Below are 18,667 nucleotides of genomic sequence, written 5' to 3' on the forward strand. Positions count from 1 at the left end.
ATTATGTTCATAATTACTATAAACAGATGTGGTAGACATTCATGTGACCTTTTATTGCAGAATGCATTCCTCACTCATTTTGCTATCATTTCTCATGTATGTGAAACTGAAATGCAAAAAAAAAAGCTTTCTAATTTTCTAATGTTTTATATGCATAAGTTAAAACAAAACCTACCTTCTACTTCATCTGCATTTCAAAATATTAGAAAATTCTTAACATTTAAGCTGCTTTGTAGAACATTTTAAAATTGCACACTGAACCTCACTGCTGCTCACTAAACTGTAGCTATGGATGCCAAACAAAGGCTAGCGTCCGTGTCTAAGTTGTTTGTCTTTTTTTTTTTAATATCAAAGGTTAATGCAGCAGAATTGTGCTTCAAAACCAAGTGCCTAACAGCTACATAGCAATTTATTCACTCATAACTCAACCATCACCCTCTTTACATAAAACACATTTACAATAAAATCAGTATGGATTTCATTAGCTGTAAACCTCCTCAAATTTCATTTCTTTGGCCCTAATCTATAATTAGTGTGGACAGACAGGTGCAAACCCTTCTCTTCTACAGATGGCTACTGGAAATGGTGCAAAGTAGCTCCTTCTGTTTAAACAACACAGAGATAACCTGCTCTGTCTTATCACTTACAATTACCTCCATTAAACTGAACTAATGTTTGCTTTAATAAAATGTTCACTGTTCTTTAAACATTATTTAGGAACTCTTATATTAATGGCTGTAAAAAAGTGAAGTTGGAAGGTGTCTCTTTAGATAATAATAACTAACTTATTCTGGATGAAATGTTCTCACTTGATGGATAATATTCTGGGGTTCACAAAGGTGTTTTAGTTGACTTAACATTTGTCAGTTATTTTGCATAAATAGGGTCAAATATGGTATTTCTAAAAGGCATCTGGGTGACAAACAATTTAACAAGAAATTCAGAAGTATGAAATGTTTAATTTCTTTCTTAAAGATTTTAACTTATTATTGAAGTATATACTTCCTAAAATCCTGGATTGTTTTCAAAGGGTATTTATGTTAACCTAATTTTATGTATTTGTTTAACTTCTGATGGATTCTGAAAGTTGTATGAGTTCATCATTTTAAGGCACATTTTAAAAATTAACCATGCATGCAAGAGTGCACTCTGTAAGCACATGGTTAAAAATACCACCATTTCATAATAAATAACTTCTATTCTATAAAGCAGAGATCACTTCTCCCTGCTTCTGCTATCAATAAAGTCTGTGGATCACTAGATGATGAATAAGGTGTCCATAAAACAAAGAACTTTTAAATGCCCAAACGTCAACAAATAAATACCTTTTCCCACTGAACTTACATAACTTACAGTAATAGACTCCAGTAAAATGCAACTGACTTTTTTTTCACATGCAAATCCTGCAGGTGCCAATTTTTCAGACTGCTTTGCTATGAAGGGCTATGCTGCCTGCATAAAACCTCAATGAAGAAGGGTTTGCATTCAGTGCCTGTCAGCTGATGTTCATATCAAAGAAGTGAGAAACAGGATTTGACAGTGAAGAATGTCCTAACCTGACAACCACTGACCAGCATTGCTATTGGAAGCATTTCTTTCTCGTGATCCCTTTTCAATGTTGGGAAAAAAAAGAAAAGAAAAAAGTGGGTTTTTTTCTTTTTTGGCTAAGCTTCTATTTTACAATAAAATAAATGGTAATGGCACCTTACATTTGTGTACTTCTTTGCAATTTATGAAGTGTTCTTTTATCTGCAAATATTTATACTAACACCCTGGATGGGAAAGCTCATCATTAAATACTAGCATCAAGAACAATATCTTACTTTTCTTCAGAAAGGGAAAATCGTAAAAATATTAAAAAGCTACAGCCCTGTAGCTGCAACACATACTGTCCTAGTATTTCCAGCAACTTGCAGTTTAATAGTGCAGTTTCATTGTATTACAAGTAAAATGTGTCTTATTAGGAAAGTCCTTTACGGATCATTTTAAAATCAAATTATTAGCAGGTATTAGTGGGTCACAGAGACTAAGGCTACAAAGGAAAATATCATTTCAAAGATTTCTGGTCTGCTTTAAGTTGTCTAAACATTAAAGAAAAAATAGACCGTTTTCTCCACTTCTTGTATTAGGTGTGAACTGGACACTGGAGAAACCACATACTCTCCCACTCAGTATTTAGCTTTTCAAATAAAATGAGTGCTGTCTAAATGGTTTACAAAAAATTATTAATGCTTAAACAAAGTCTTTTAATATAAAGTTCTCTTAGTATAATCTGAGATAAAGTCAGCTTTTCTGTACCCAGAATGAGCCTGATTCCTTGATTATTTGGTTGAAATTTTTTCTTTTGAAAGAATAAGCCAAAGAAATATCAAATGCTAAATACAGTACAAGTAAAACAATGTTAGACTTCAACTTCCTCAACATACTTCCCAGATGCAAAAAATGCCTAAGTCAAACTAAGATTCCCTGATTAATACTGGGTGAGACCATCAAATGTCCCTTTAAAAATAACAATCAATAAAAAGAAAGAAAAGAAAAAGAAATCAGACTGCCCTATGTATGCTACCTGAAAGCCCACACAATGTTAAAACTAGAATTGACATTAAGGATAAACAAGGGAAAAAGATCCAGAGAATTATGAAATTGCTTCTCTTTGTACACATCACATCTGACATAAGCACCCAGGTTTGGGCGAGGATGGTTTAAGAAACAATTGTGTTTGTTGATCTTTTCTAAGGAACTGTGTGACAGGAGAAACTGGGCACAACAGAATACTCACATGGTCAAGGCAAAAGGCTGCAATAAACTAAAAGAAGGCCCCCGACACTAACAAACCGTTTATCACAGAGAAGCTGGTCAATTTGTATTCTAGTGAGTGTGGACTCAATGGGCACAGACCCAGTTTCACTCCTGTTCTATGCAAAGGCAGGGGTATGATAATAAAAGCTACTGAGTGCACTTAAAAGTGTTACAGATGTTTAAAAGGAGACTAGAAGGGGGGAAAAACCCAGCAAAACAGATTTCAGTTCACCCAGAAGGTAGAAAGGAAACGCTTTGGTCAGCAACCCAACCTTTACTAGGGGATAAATCAATTTGCAGCAGCTGTGAACAGCCATTTATATAAAGGCCCTGGGCAGATTAATTAAGGGAAGCGAAGTTAAAAATTTGAGGGGGCCCAGAGTTACATTAAGCACATGAAGTTGGTCTGAAGTGGCCTCCCCAGCTCTCCTAATCTTCACTCCCACGCCCTGGACTCTGTGACTGGTCTTCAGGAGCTCCTCCACGGGGAATACTAGCTAGTCCTTAAAGCGACACTCTGTAGCCAGGCTGGGGCACGTTGGGATTTGAGGTGCCCAACCTTGTATAATAAGCTATGCTCAAAAGATTTCTCCACTACGCTTTACAAGGAATAAGGAAACCCAGGGCTGCATGGCTCCCCAGTCAAATCCTCCAATCTTGAAAAGCGCGCGGGGGTTGGGGGGGGGCGGTTAAGGGAGGGCTGGGGCTATTTTTAGTAACAGTCTTGGTTCACATCCTACTTCCCGGAATCTGTCCTCAAACTTTTCCAAGGGTTGACTGCCCTTACCCCACCCCACCCGCCAAAAAAGTTTCAAAAAACGGATTTAAGCGCCTTGTACCGACCTAACCGTCTTTGCTTAAGGCGTCCTGGCCAGCTCAAGGTCCGCCCAGGGAGAGGGGTCTGGGTGCGCCGACCAACCCAGTGCTTTCAGGCTCCCAAAGAGAGCGGTGGGGCCCGGAAAACGAAATTAATTCCCCGGACGCGGCCCCCCGTCTGGTCTGGGCTCCGCCAAGCGGGAGCTGCAGAGCACAAGGCTCCGGTCCCCGCTCCGGAGACGCGAGCCGAATCGGGGATGCAACTGGAACACCCAGAGGACTGGGGCAGCAGGGCCCCGGGCGCGCGGAGGTCTGGGCAGGAGCGACGCTGCCACCGGCCCCCCGGCGGCAAAGCCCCAAACCCGTCGCGGGCGAGAGATTCCGGTCGGGAGACGCCGACAAGAGCTCGGGGGGCCGCGGCCTGTCCTCCACGGGCTTCCCACTCGAGTACCCCGAATGCCCAGGAAGAACAGGGAAAGTTCGCAGGTGGGCGCAAAGCGCTTGGGTGTCGCTCAGAGGACCCCGACCCCAGTCGCAGCCGGGTCTCAAAATTAAGATTCCTTCTCTCCTGCTCCCAGAGCTAAGTTTTCCACCATCGAAACAAGCCTTTCCTTTCCAGTTAAAGAAAAAAAAAAAAAAAAAAAAACCACGATGAGGGTTATAGGGCCACCTGCCAAACGCACCGTAGGTACCTTGACCGGTTGTTTGGTCGGGGGGAAAATACGCATGATCTTCCTGCTCACATATCGTAATCATGGAGAGGAAAGAAAACTGTTGTAAACAGTGAGGGGAATCTAAGAGTAAAAACTGCATCCTTGGCTGACCCGTGAAGTTCAGTGTCAACGCAGCTTGGAGTCACTCGCGACGTTCCTCTTTGCCCTGGTGCGTAGTTCTGCCCTAGTTCAGCGACAAGTACAGCCTGGAGCCTCTCGGCCGAATAATCCAAATGAAGATGACGGTCATCAGAATAATAATTAATAGCAACAGCCAGGGGCCCGTCCCCGCCGCCCGCCCGCCGGCCCAACCCTCCCGCGGGCACTTACACTGCACAGGGCCGGAGAGTCCCACCATCCGCAACCGGCTCCGAGCTGCAAATAAAACTTCCCGTCGTCTCGGCCGGCCCGCGGGGCGAGGGGGCGAGAGCACGGCGCCTCTTCCCTCGCAAGGCCAGAGTGTCCCGGACCACTCGCCCACGCGCGCTCGCCACGAGGCCTCGGAGTCGCGCCGCGTAGCGCCTGCGGCCGCTCGGCGCTACGCACAGCGAGCTGCAGTTCGAGGAGCCCGGGGTCGGGAACGCCAGCCAGACGCAGCCTCCACGCAAAGCCCAAGACTCGCGGAGCACCGCTCCTCCCGCCTCCCTCCCTCCGCTTTTCTGTTGTTGCTGCTGTGGCAGACAAATGTGATGTAGGGCGCAGGGAACTGCCACTGTCACAGGCGGCGTCTGCGTCTGCCTCGCCCGCCCTCGCTCACTCTCGAAGAAGGCGACGCATTTATCTGCAGGGCGGCCGAGCGTCCGCCGGGGAGCAGGAGCGCCGCGCGCTGTGCGGCTAGAGCGCCCGCACCAGGCCGGCTCCGGCGCGCGCTCGCGCCCGGGGCGCCGCGGCCGCTCGGGAGGGAGGCGGCGGCGCGGCCGCTACCAGGTGCAGGGAGGAGGGCCCGCGGCGGGGCAGGGGGGAGGTGGAGGTGGGAGACATCTGTGTCGTGCAGGGGTCACGGAGGTCAAGTATATGTTAACAATGGGCAGGCCCAGCTCGCTAGGGCGCGCGGGCGGGCGGCCTCCCTCCCGGCCTCGCCCTCTCCCTTGCAGGCTGGACGTGGGGCTGGCTCCCTAATGATGCTTTCCCGGGCCGCTTGCTCTCCAGCGGCCCGAGTGCCCTGCAGTAACCCAAGACGACCACTTTCCCCGGCCATCTGGAGCGCTCCTGGCTGCCCTGCCTGTGTCTCATCACTGGCTGGAGAGACAGCTCTGCTAGAAATCAAGCCACTCTCAGATCTCCACTCTAATCCCCTTCTGTTAGCTGATTTCCAGACTGACTATTTGCTTTCGCATTAGATAATAGCCTTAGAGAAAACAATTATCATTTTCTTTTTTCCTTTGTTTTTCTACTTCTTCCATAGTATATCATTAAGAGGGGCCTCTTTCTAGCTCACGTTTTTGTTGGTTGTATCCCCCTCCCCCAGACATTAATATCAATACCGGGGGTGGGGGTGGGGTCCCCGGAGGAAAAGACAGGGTGAAAGAATTCCAGATATTTCCAAAGTAAATAAATAATCTCTCAGTGAACAGGACTGACAATTTGTTCGTACAGAGCAAAAAGGGCTTGAATAATAATGAAAATATTAATATGTAGGTCAAATATGATCAGATAATGGTTTGCAATGATAAGTAAAATGAAATCTTTTCAAATTATTATGGAACGGTGCCACGACTGCAAATGTTATTATATTTAGTGTAACAATTTGAAATCCTGCTCTGAACCATGTTTTTTCCCAACTGGCCTAAATCAGTGCAAAATGTCCTGTGTGCACGTTTCTAAATTTCATCTTTACAAAGGAAAAAATGCTTAAGATAGAGTCAGAGTGAGCCTGATGCAGTGGGAACTGATGAGATATTCGTAGGTTTTATTTTTTTAAATGGTGCTTCAAATATTTAATAGTGAGTAAAATCCCTTCCCCCATCCTTTTAAACCCAGCTGGAGCTTCCAATTCTGAAGTCTTTTCAGACTCTACTAATTTTTTGCAATTCATTTTCAGAAAACACTCATTGTACATTCTGCCCTCTCCTTGGGACATTTGACTAATGAATTATAATGGATTAATGAATTGTAATGTTAAGTCTTGGTATTTGATATCATGATGCATTTAATTTGAATCTCAAGTTTTATCAATTTGTACATTCTATAGTAATTTCTGCATTACAGCTCTTTATTTTTTGCTTTCCTTGCAAACCTTAACAGCATTAACAATCTTAAAATATAAAATTTTATGTACACTACTCTTAACTCCTTTATGTAGGAAATTATCAAAGCTTACTTATATTTTCTTTAAAGAATCAAAAACATTTTAATATTTCATTATTCTATTACTTGTATTATTTCTTCTGTCCCCAGATTGAAAACCGAGAATTTAGATTCTGGGACTATACATTTATTCTTATTTAAAATTAATAAAATGACATCTGAATCAGGAACGATTCTTATGAAATAGCGTTACTTCTAAAATCACATTGTAAAGTTTAGAAATAAAGTAAATCAACAAGTTTTAGGATGTAAAAAATAGAGGGAGAAATAAAATATACATATCATGCTACATTTTTCTTCTTCCTGAAAATTGTGCCAAAGTAGGTGAGAAATTATAATAGAAACATTAAATTTCAAAATCAATGGAAAATAACTTGCAGGAAATCAAAACAGTTTTGCATTTTCAGGCTGTATTCACAACACAAAGGCATATATTTAAATCATATTTTATAAAATCTTACAAGATTCTAGAAGGCTTATGGGGTTCTCCCTTTTGCCAGTCATTCTTCTGGAAGAATAATAATCATTGTTCTAGTTGTACTTCTTTTTTTAAAAAATGCACAACGTTTCCTACTCAATTTGACTTTACATCAGATAGAATATGTCACTAAATCTGAACGTTTTTAAAAATTCTGATAAGAGCAGCTAAAGAATGTATATCCTGATGCTGATGTATAATGAATCAGTATATTCCTTAATCCCACTTCTCACCCCCTTTAAAGCCCTGTGTCCTACAAAATGTAGAACACATTTTTCTCTAGGGTTTATCCTTATATTATCTCCTAACTCCTCTATTTGGAGCAAATAGTAACTATAGGGACCAACTCAAGTGTGAGGTGATTCTTGAATTGCAAAATCTAGGAAAATAAAACATTAAATGAAAAAGGAGGGGCTCATTGATAAGTGTGGTAGGAGGGTGTGATTTGCCTGAAAACTATACAGGTCCACAAAATATTTGGTTACCCTAGCTTCGGGGTAGGAAATACACAAGACATTACATTCATAATGCAATAAACTATTAATTGATACATTTTTTTAAAAATCTAAGGAGACAGGAATCCGTATTGTCTTTCTGTCTGCCACTCACAAGAGAAAATCAGGTATCTGTATTTTCAGGACTATTATTTTGCTGAGCCAAAAAAAAAAAATCTTAAATTTTTTTTTTAAAAAGAGATTATTTACAAAAATAGGCAGCTATCTACCCTAATGAAAGCATTAAATTGAAAAATAAAATACTCAGTAATGTGTTAAACTATAAAAACCCTTACTAGCAATTTTTTCTTGCAGATTTTTTTCTCACATCATTAAATTTTCATTATTGTAAAGGTACCGAGTTCTTTCAGCTTACAGGTTTTTTTTTTGTTTTTCAGTAATGTTACCTAAGAATGCTTTTTGGTTTTCCTTAAGCCAATCTTAAAAAAAAGCAGAGGGTTTGAAATACAAATTTCAGATGACTGCTTATTATCTTCTTTAGAGATGTGTGATTCACCTTTCACAAACCGGAATTCCTATACAAAATTTTAACAAGTCCTTAATTAGCACTTTCAAAATTCCTTCTTACAGATATTAAAGTTGGAATGACTCCCAAGCTGTGATTTTTCTACGTACCTTGAAAAAGTCCTCCTGTTTGCTTAGGTTGATGAAAATTCTTAATTACCATGTTACTTATTTTTAAAGAAAATTATTGTATTTGTGAAAAAAATAGAATATGATAAACATAAAGGATGAGAAGCAATAATTACATTTTCATAAGTGAAGAACTTACCCCACTTGCAATTTCTCTCGCTTTTGCTGTGTAATTTTATGTAGCTTACATTTTGAGCTTTGTAAGGACAAATCTTCCAAATCTTTGCAGTTTTGTTATTTAACTTGTTTAAGGTTTAATTTTAGAACACAGAGAACAAAAGAATTAATTTTAGAGATCTTTTTATCTTATTCTATAAGTGTACAGTGTAAATACATTAGCTCTTAGGAGACCTAAGATAATAAACAGATTTTTTTTTTTTAATAGAAAATTTACAAGTTAAACTAAAAATGGCTCTCAGGACTTCCCTGGCCATCCAGTGGTTAAGACTCAGAGCTTCCACTGCAGGGGGCACAGGTTCAATCCCTGGTTGGGGAACTAAGATCCCAAATGCAGCGTGGCGAGGCCAAAAAAAAAAGCGGCTCTCATGATACCTTCAAATAAGCTGATCGTCTTGGTATGATTTAGCTGCAAGCCCGAAAACAATGAGTTTGATTTTTATTTATGATCCTTATGTGTTTAGATAGTCATGTGTGTTTTTCTGTACTATTTTAAAGCCAGTCTTCACCCAAAAAGCCAAAGTTGAAAATTTTCAATTACTTATTTAATTTGCAAAAAGAAATTTTTTTAAGTTTGGAGAGTTTTACAAAATAATTCATATTAGTGTTTCTTTAAGTAATGAGTTTTACTCTTTAAATATTTAAATATTTGTATTCCTCAGATTTTGACACATTAAACTCTGCAGGAGTGAATTTATTGCAAATATGAAACACACACATGCTACATGCCATACATATATGTGTTTTTATATGCACAGCTATCTGTAGGCTAGTAGTTATCTCATGTGACATTTTGTTGCTAATCCATGAAAAATAATGATGCAAAAAAAAAAATCTGTCACGTTTCTAATTTACATTGAATGTTTCCCACCACCATCTTTGAAAGTTGATTTTAAAATACCATAAACCAGAATAAAACCTTATAACACCCATCCCCCACTGAAATTCTATATTCCCATTTTTTATTGAATGTGCCCAGAGAAGTTATTTTTCCTTTTTTGCTGTTTTTCTCTTTTTATCGGTGGCTACTCTGTCTATATAATTCTCAATTAGGTGCATATTACTGTGATGTAACTACACAGACAGGAGTCTTTGTTTTGTTCACTGAACAGTGCTTGCCACATATTAGGTGCTCAATAAATATTTGTTGAATGATGAATGAATAAGATTAAAAAACTTCATCACATAGATAGATGTCTTATCTACACAAATCAAAACACCATCAACTTGACGTCTTTCTTACTGAATTATTAAGAAACCTAAGAGTTTAACACTACCACTATTTTAAATGAAGAAAATGTGGGCAACCAAAGAAAAGGGTCTTCTGTGTTGTTTTATATGTGTATTTCAATACTTCTTGAAAACTGGTGAATTTGATGTGATTCTTAAGTGCTTTTGTTTTAACTGTTTATAAAATTATTCTAGGTTCTACAATAAAGCACAAATATTTCTGAAATTTTGGTGTACTTTCTACAATAAGTTAGACCTTGTTAAAAATACTATGTGAAGGAACTTGAAGCTAGGGGGGTTTTAAAGATAAGTAATTCTTTCCTTATCTTATATAGTACTTGAACTATGTATTCTTCAGTACACACATCAATATGCAGTAAAAATTCACAAGCTGTTTAATTTGTCTGGAGCATGTTCTCATTCTTTCATTTAATTGCTATATCATTGATAGTTTATATAATCCAGATTGTTTAAATGGTGTTTATACTTAGTAAAGAATCATCTTTATTTGGAAATGTGTGCCTTATTTATGCAAGATCAGTGTATCTATGTCCACATTAAATCTACCCTTTAGAAGATGCATATGTTACAGTATTTTAATCATCTTATTTTCCCTAATCCTTTAAAAATATCAATTTACTCCACAGAACACTCTAGTCAGATGAATCCCATATCACCTCATAAGACTGTTTTTATGTGGGAATCACTACATCACTGTAGCATATCCACCTTTGAGCTAAAAACAGCGGCCAAATGCCTCACAACACAGCAGTGGGAAGAGAAGAAATTTTTGACCCACAAACCTGTAGCAAACATAGACTGCAGTTAATCATGTTCAGTGTGAAGTTGTTTTGCACAGTTCTTACTTTTTTCTCAGTAGGACTGGCCACCAACTGAGAGACCCCAGTGTCTCAGTGGAAGACACTAGAAAGGGTGAATCCGTCACCTGGGACAAACAGATTCCCCTTCCTAAATTCCCCCCAGACTTCACTTGTGCCTTCAAGAGAATCATTTGATCAATATACCCTTTAGGTTAGGCACCTGTAAAACCCCAGGATTGGTAATGTCGATCACCCAGTTTGCCTTACATACCTTGCAATTTGGTTCAATTTCTTTGAGAGGAAAAATTTTTTACAAGATAGAAAATTTCGATTTCTCATGTTTTCTGGGCAAAAAAAATCACTTCTAGACTAACATTTGCCCCAAGTATTCATATTTTTATTTTTAAATAAATGTTCCTTATTTAATATTTTTACAACAAAGATAGATAGATAGATAGATGCATACAATTGTTTGCAGTCAATACATCTCATGGAAACTATAGCTTCTAATAGAGAAGAACAAATATATTTTCCCTTAGGGCAATGTATGTCAAGATTTAATGTGTATACTAAGCATCTGGGGGATTGTGTTAATGGCAGAATCTAGATCAGTGGGTCTTGGCTGAGACCTGAAATTCTGCATTTCTAACAAGCTTCTAAGGATGCTGGCCCACATAATCAGGAGCAAGACTTTAGAGATTATTGGAAGCATTGAGAACATCACACCTTATCATCCTCCTTATGCACACAGAGCCCCACTTTCATAGCTTGCAGAAAAGCCCACAGCATTCATGCCCTCACAAAATAACACAAAACATCCTATGGGACTGTGAATCCATAACAAGAAAAAAGGATGCTCATATATGAATAGGTTCCTAACATCCCAACCTGCTGTTCAGGCACCTGCAATTGACAAGGGAGACCCATTATCAGATAATAATAAAATAAGCAGCCACAAAACTGTTCATCTAAAAAAGACTGGAAGCTCTTCAAAAGTTGAGCTATGAGTGGGTGATTACTGCAGGAGGGTTAGGTCACTTGCGACTCTCCTCTAAAGAGTCAGTGATAGCCACCCCTCGCCTGGGACTGTACTTGCCTAGTGCAATGTATAACTGAGAAAAGGTACTACAAACTAATGGGTTCAAGGTGTGCAGCGTTTTCCAACTTCCTTGTGCACAGCCATGGATCATTCCAACCCCCACTCACTTGCAATGGTGAATGGAGGGACTTCAGTCAGAGGTTATGCAGCATGGGCTCTGTTGCACAAGACAAGGCTCAGCTTGCCTCAGCTCGCCCACTTATGAAACTAGTTTATTTCATCGTATTGACATGTTATGACAATTATGCCATAGTGCGCTGGTTTAACTGAAAGGCCTAGTGCTTTTAAAGTTTAATGACAGTTGAATGAAGACTAATAAGAACAGAGAAATGTATATATATTTTTAATAAATGCAATCATGTAGGCATTTTCATTTTAAGCATTCTGTTTGGATCTCACAGAGGAGATCTGAACATTGGGAGGAAGAAAGTTTATTTCTTGTAATTGGTTTTGAGTCTTTTGAGCCAGACAAGGATCCACTCAAAGCCCTTGCAAGTGAAAAAAACAAAAACAAAAAAGTTCATGTATTTTGACAGTGATTCTAACAGACTCTCTCTCCCTATCAATAATTGGATATATTTTTGTGCTACAAGCCTTTTTTGTTCTCATCTCATTGGGTACCATAATGGCAAATAATTTATGTTCAGTCTACCAGAATGACACTTCTTTAGCTTTAAAAAAATAAAAAATAAAAACAACAATAACAAAACAAAGTGTTATAGCCAGGAACTCCAAATAATAATTCTTTGCTGCAATCTGAATGAATGCACACTTTTCCCACCTCTTACTCCTGTTTCTAATATTGCAGGAGGATTTATATTTTTTTCTGAACAATAGATTTTAATTAAGAAGATTTATTAAAGACAGTTTTCATTCCTGTGATTACATTTTCAGTTCCTAAGACATCTGCATTTCAAAATATACCACTTATTTTCATAAATATTCCACAATTCCCTTAGAGCATTTTGGTATTCCAATTTCCTCTAACCTCTTCTTAACGTCTTCACATTCATTTGTGTGTTCCATGTATTTGTACCCAGTCAGGATTAGACATTTCTTCACACAGGTATTGTGTTAGGAAACAGATTCAAAGCATTCCTGTTCTCTGTGAATCAAGATTTTTAAAAGGAACAAAGACAAATTAAGCTCAGTAACATATGTCTAACAAAAGATCTAGATATCTTACAAGACATACTTAAAGTGGCGGGGTAAACAACTGGGCTGAGTTTGCTTTGAAGTTTAAGTCATTGTTATTTTAATGGAGTGGAAAACTCATTTAGAGAGTGGAATCTGATAATTACCCAATTAAAGCTCTTTTTTCTATGTTAATGTAGTTTTAAATTTTTAGTTTTTGAAACCCACTTTTGCCAGAGAGTTATCTGAAGATGGAAGCAGTGTCCTTTTTTTTTTTTTTTTTTTTTTTTGGCCACACCCTGCTGCTTTCAGCATCTCAGGTCCCCAACCAGGGACTGAGCCTGGGCCACGGCAGTGAAAGCCCGGAATCCTAACCACTAGGCCACCAGGGAACTCCCTTGAGCAGTGTCTTTAGATGTACCTCATGAGTGACAGTCAGTTGTTGATTAGACCTTGTAAGTGTTTTATATAAAATTGTAAGCCAATATATCAAGCTTGATCAAGGTGCAAAGAACAGAAACACCCTCAGGTTATTTCACTTGGTTCATGGGAGTTCACTGTAAGGTTATAAGGGGAAATGCAGACGGCAGGAAACTATCAATAGAAACTATCTGAGCCTCACAGGAGAGAATATACCTGCAGTGACCAGATTATCTCTCTGTTCTTCCTTGCAGCCTACCCTAATGCCCCACTAGCTCCAGCCTGAATGTCCTGCCCTTATCATGACCCCATGCTCTCTCTCCATCCCTATGCTCCTTCCACTACCAACTAGCTTCTCGGTCCTCTCTACTCCATAGATTCTGCTCAGTCATTGCTTTGACTGTTTTGTTATTTCTAATGACTCATGGCTTCTGCTTACCGTCATGTCTGTCTTTCAACTCCTGTTCTCCTGTTAACTAACATATACTATTCTAAAATGCAGAGACAGAGAGACTAATGAAATCAGTCAACCATGGTCAATATTTTGGAACCAGACCACCTCATTAGCTGGAGGACGGGTCAGGAGCCCATCTCAGCTGTGGTCAGGATGGCAAGGTCGTGTGGACAACTTTCCTCAGAAGGAAACCCCTCACGAATTGTACTGGACTCCTCTTCACAGCAAAATAACATTAAGGGGCTTTTGAAAAAATAGAGTTGTTTTAAACTGACTGTAGATATTTGCCTGATGTAAGGGGCAAAATGTAAATTAACATTGACGATTAATGATGAAATGAGTACCTTAGGAATTCTGACCATTCCTGGAAGGTTTTCCAGGTTTCATTCTGGTGTTCAGTATTACCTCTATAAAGACAGTACAATAGAAAGAAAGATCTTAGGCTTCGCAACCTATGAGACCTGGAATTGAATTCCTTTTTGGTAAATGGGTGGCCTTAAGTCACTTAACTTTCTTTAAATTTCCATTTCCTCATCTGGAAGTACTTCCCTCACAGGATGTCTATTTGGCATTCATTCCATATCTCCCCAAAGTAGATGTGAGCTGGTATCCTGCCTTGACATGAAGGGTGGTAGATTTTTAAAATAATTTGCTACTTCTTCTTAAAGATGGGAAACCTAAATACTTTGCAGATTCCTTGATCAGTAGATGGGACAGGAAATACAATGTTCTTTTCATTTGCCATGACTCTCCATCCTACACCTGAATGCCTCGGCCTGTCCCAGCTTGCACTATATCAAGAGCAGATTCTTTTCTTTCTATTAGCCATGGCTATGATATTATTATTATTATCATTATTAACTTTAAAATGGGAAATGTAAAATACATAAGTGGTGAGAGTGGGGTAATGACACATAGATAGAAAAAGATACATGGTTTTTATGGTGCATTGTATTCACACTTTTCACTTTGTAAGCCATTTAATGACACATACAACATACATATCATTGTGCTAACAGTTGGGGAAATAGTACTACTAACTGGCTGTTGTAGGAGGTAAAATTGAGAGTTAGATAATAAATTTATGGCCACTTTGAATGTAATCATTTTTTCATATATAAATATATATATATATATATATCCCCACATGCACAAGCACACAAGCAAAAAATGTATGTAATTACATGTACATTTACACAATATACTTAAAAATATCTAAATATATGCATATGCCTATCCATACACAGAGTATGAATTTTCTTTCACATCTTCATTTTCTTTAAATCAAATCAGATCTGACTCCTTGTCCTTATCCCAATAGGCTAATGCAAAATCCAGTTGAGGGGGGCCCTTTTCCTCACTCCCTGGGTTCTGTGCTAGTCTTTGGGTCTTACTGAGAAAACTTTGAAGAAGCTAGTTTATTCTTTCATCCATACGATACACTGAGATTTCTCTCACCCAAGTCATAATGGCTTCTTGAAATCCACAACTTGACCCCAGTGCCTTCTGAGGGGACAAGAATATTTGCAAAGGTGGTGAATGGCCCCTTCCACTGTAGTTCATACTAGATGCCAGGCTCTGTTCTAAGTAGCACTTTCCAGGTATTACTTCATTCACTCTTTTCTTTTTTTTAATTAATTAATTAATTTATTTATTTATTTTTGGCTGCATTTGGTCTTCGTTGCAGTGCGCGGGCTTCTCATTGCGGTGGCTTCTCTTGTTGCAGAGCACAGGCTCTAGGTGTGCGGGCTTCAGTAGTTGTGGCACGTGGGCTTCAGTAGTTGTAGCTCGTGGGTTCTAGAGCGCAGACTCAGTAGTTGTGGTGCACTGGCTTAGTTGCTCCGTGACATGTGGGATCTTCCTGGACCAGGGCTCGAACCTGTGTCCCTGCATTGGCAGGTGGATTCTTAACCACTGCACCACCAGGGAAGTCCCACTTCATTCACTCTTAAAACAACAGAGCAAGAGAGGTACTATTATATCCCCGAGAAACCGAGCCCAGAGCTGGAGTAAATCTAAGGCCTCACAGCTCATAATGGTAGAAGCAGGATTTGAACCCTGCTGGTGTGGATTAACAGAAGTCTGGTCCAGTCTCAAGGGTCTTGCTAGGGCTTCCCCTACCCCTCCAGAAGTCACAGTTCAAGTCTCAGGGGTCAGCAGTTGTAAACACCAGTGAAAATCTTGTTTCTAAGCTTGTCAGGGCAAATCCAAGGGTAGAAAAAAATTAAAGAGAATCTCCAAGTTCAGTTTCACTAAGATCTAATTCTAAGAGCAAGACCATGTGGAATTAAATGCCACAGGGCCATGGCTGTCCACTGAACTCTGAGCTCTCTCTATGGGGTCATGAATCTAAACACCTGGACCTGTGGAAACTGTCTCTACTTCCTTAAAAGGCAATTGGCAGAATGTTGGTAAAATAACTGCTAACTAGTGGCTGCTAACCTGGGCAGAAAAAAAAGGTCAAGGTTATATCAGCCATCTTCTCTTTTTCGTGCCTCTGAAGAAAGAGGACCCCTGAGTTAAGTGTTTTAAATTACTCCCTCTCTCAACAAAGAAAGAAAAAGGGAAGAGAAAAAAGGTCCAAATCATGTCTGCCCAGGTGTTCAGGGAAAAGTAGCCGAGTAAGGCAAATGTGATTATTGTTTCTACTGGTTCACAATCACCATACCTCTGAGCCTGAGCACACGTCCTCACACCTAACCCAAGGTGAAGATGATTCAACTCTTAAGCCTTCCCCTCAGCACCAAAAAACAAAAAACAAAAACCCCACCCTTCAAAAAATTTACTTTCCTTTAGAGAATGTCTTTCTGACTTCCTTAATCACCTCCCTTTGCAAGTACATAAAGAGCCCAGACCCCATTATTTTTCCCTGGAGCAGGTTCTTTTACCCACAAATGTAAGGCTGTAGGCCCCTGGATTGATCTACCTGATAACTGTATAAACTAGGTACTATATATAGGTGAGAAACAGAGGATGTATAGCCTATATATGTGTATACTCCTAATGCAATGGTCTTTTTTCTATTTTTATACTTCTCAATCACTACAGTGTTATTTTTCCTAAAGTAACAAATATTTTCATTTTCTGCTATATTTCTATGCTAGCTAAACTGCTCTTTCTAGGGAAAAAAAGTTAAGAAACTCAAATATATTCAGAAATGTCACCTAGCATTTAGTCTCTTGAAAGTGTACATATTAGCACTTAGAAATATAACATTTTTTTTAAAAAAAGATTAGCTGTCTAATTACAGATTTCACACATAATCTGTCAATTGGCTAAATATGTGCTGACTGTCATTAAGCTGTTCAGTGAAAGATGGGTAGAGGGCTGGTCTGCTGCTCGTCTCGGAAGAATAAGGAGTTGTCTTTTAAAGGAGAAAACGTTAAGAGTAATATCCATATTCTCACTTTTCAAGGTGGCTAAAATAATCCACAATTCAAGTTCCTTTTGAGCAACTAACTCATGCTATGATGGCAATTGATTTATTTTTTTAAAAAAAGCATAATTACTGGCCCCCTTTCAGATTTATTGAATATTAAATTAAAATCTGAAGGAACTGTATTTTGAAACTTATTTTTAACACCTTTCTCAGTGAGTTTTATGCCACAAGCACAGCATTTCTTCACTGGGAACCTCTGAAACTTAAACAATGGTCTTTGAGAGTTGGTTCTGTTCTTGGCCAACAGTGTGATCCTAGGTCACTCTCTTCATCTCTCTAGATCTAAAGTTTTATATCTGTAAAGTGATACAATTGCTCCAGATAATCTAAAATCTTTCCAAATCTATGTCCTGTGAGGAGTCTACACAATTCAATTCAGGATGTAGAACAATTCAGAAGCTCCTGTCTTTGAATCAGATTGAGAAGGCCATCATGATAACGTACATTTGAATAGCACTTCAGAATCTTAAGATCCTTCTAATTTACATATATATCTCTGAGCCTGAGAATGTTGAAAAGTAGAAAAGGCAAGTATTACTCTTCTTTTTACAGATGAAAAAATGGGTTCAGGAAAAAATTAAAAGATTTCTTCAAGGTTAAACAGTAAGTGAGGTGCTAGAACAGAATTCTGGTGTTCAGATAATTACACTTTTCCATATTTACATGCATTTTTATCTGACCACAATCAAAGAACAATATAAAACCAGTACAATCAAAATTTCACTTTTGTTTTATATGTGTTTTATATTTAAAATTTTCAAGAAGAATTTTAAAAAACACAATTTCAAAAGCGGTGATTACTTTTTAAAAATAGGCTTAACGTATTTAATTTCGGATTATGTTTCTCTTAACCATTACCATCTCATCACCTGTTCTATTGCAGCAAAGACATTATCATATGCTTACCAAAATAGTTTCACCTTTTTCCCAGACACACAACTAAACTACATTTCCCAGGCTCCTTTTAGATAGGAGCATTTCATTGGAGTGTTTGAGCAGTGTTAAACCAGTGATATTTTGAGGTAGTTTATCACAGCAGTTGAACTACTTTGATTAATACTACTCAAATTATATTTATTGTTTTTCTAATTTTGTCCTGTATTAGTTGGTAACTTACATATTCATTTTATCATCTTATAAGTGGTTTCTCTGGAAATTACACATCATCCTTGACTTACTTACCTCTTCCTAAACAAAACTTTCTTTAATTCTATTTTATGCTATTGCTTTTGAATTTTAATATTCTCCTTCTTCTTCTTCTTGCTATTTTTCTTCCTCTCCTTCCTCTTCTTCCTCCTCCTCCTCTTCATCTTCTTTTTTTTAATATATATATATTTAAATTTATTTATTTTATTTATTTATTTTTGGCTGCATTGGGTCTTCGTTGTTGCACACAGGCTTTCTCTAGTTGCAGCAAGTGGGGCTACTCTTCGTTGCAGCATGTGGGCTTCTGATTGTGGTGGCTTCTCTTGTTGTGGGGCATGGGCTCTAGGCGCACGGGCTTCAGTGCTTGTGGCACTCGGGCTCAGTAGTTGTGGCTCGTGGGCTCCAGAGCACAGGCTCAGTAGTTGTGACGCACAGGCTTAGCTGCTCCACGGCATGTGGGATCTTCCTGGACCAGGGCTTGAACCC

At 38.8% G+C, this 18,667-nt stretch overlaps 1 protein-coding gene across 3 annotated transcripts in view; it reads right to left on the minus strand.

The window, feature by feature from the left end:
* The window catches only part of RUNX1T1 (RUNX1 partner transcriptional co-repressor 1), a 137,045-nt gene extending 131,879 nt beyond the window's left edge, over positions 1–5,166 (minus strand). For 2 of the 3 annotated variants that reach the window (XM_082434182.1, XM_082434179.1), the window contains exon 1: positions 4,659–5,166. In XM_082434182.1, coding sequence (XP_082290308.1) covers positions 4,659–4,686 — 28 coding nt within the window. In that variant the 5' untranslated portion in view covers positions 4,687–5,166. The other variant, XM_082434185.1, reaches the window with a different exon arrangement.
* Positions 5,167–18,667: the final 13,501 nt, after the last annotated feature.

The sequence above is a fragment of the Balaenoptera physalus genome, assembly GCF_965194825.1.
Source record: "Balaenoptera physalus genome assembly, chromosome: 17".
NCBI lineage: Eukaryota > Metazoa > Chordata > Mammalia > Artiodactyla > Balaenopteridae > Balaenoptera > Balaenoptera physalus.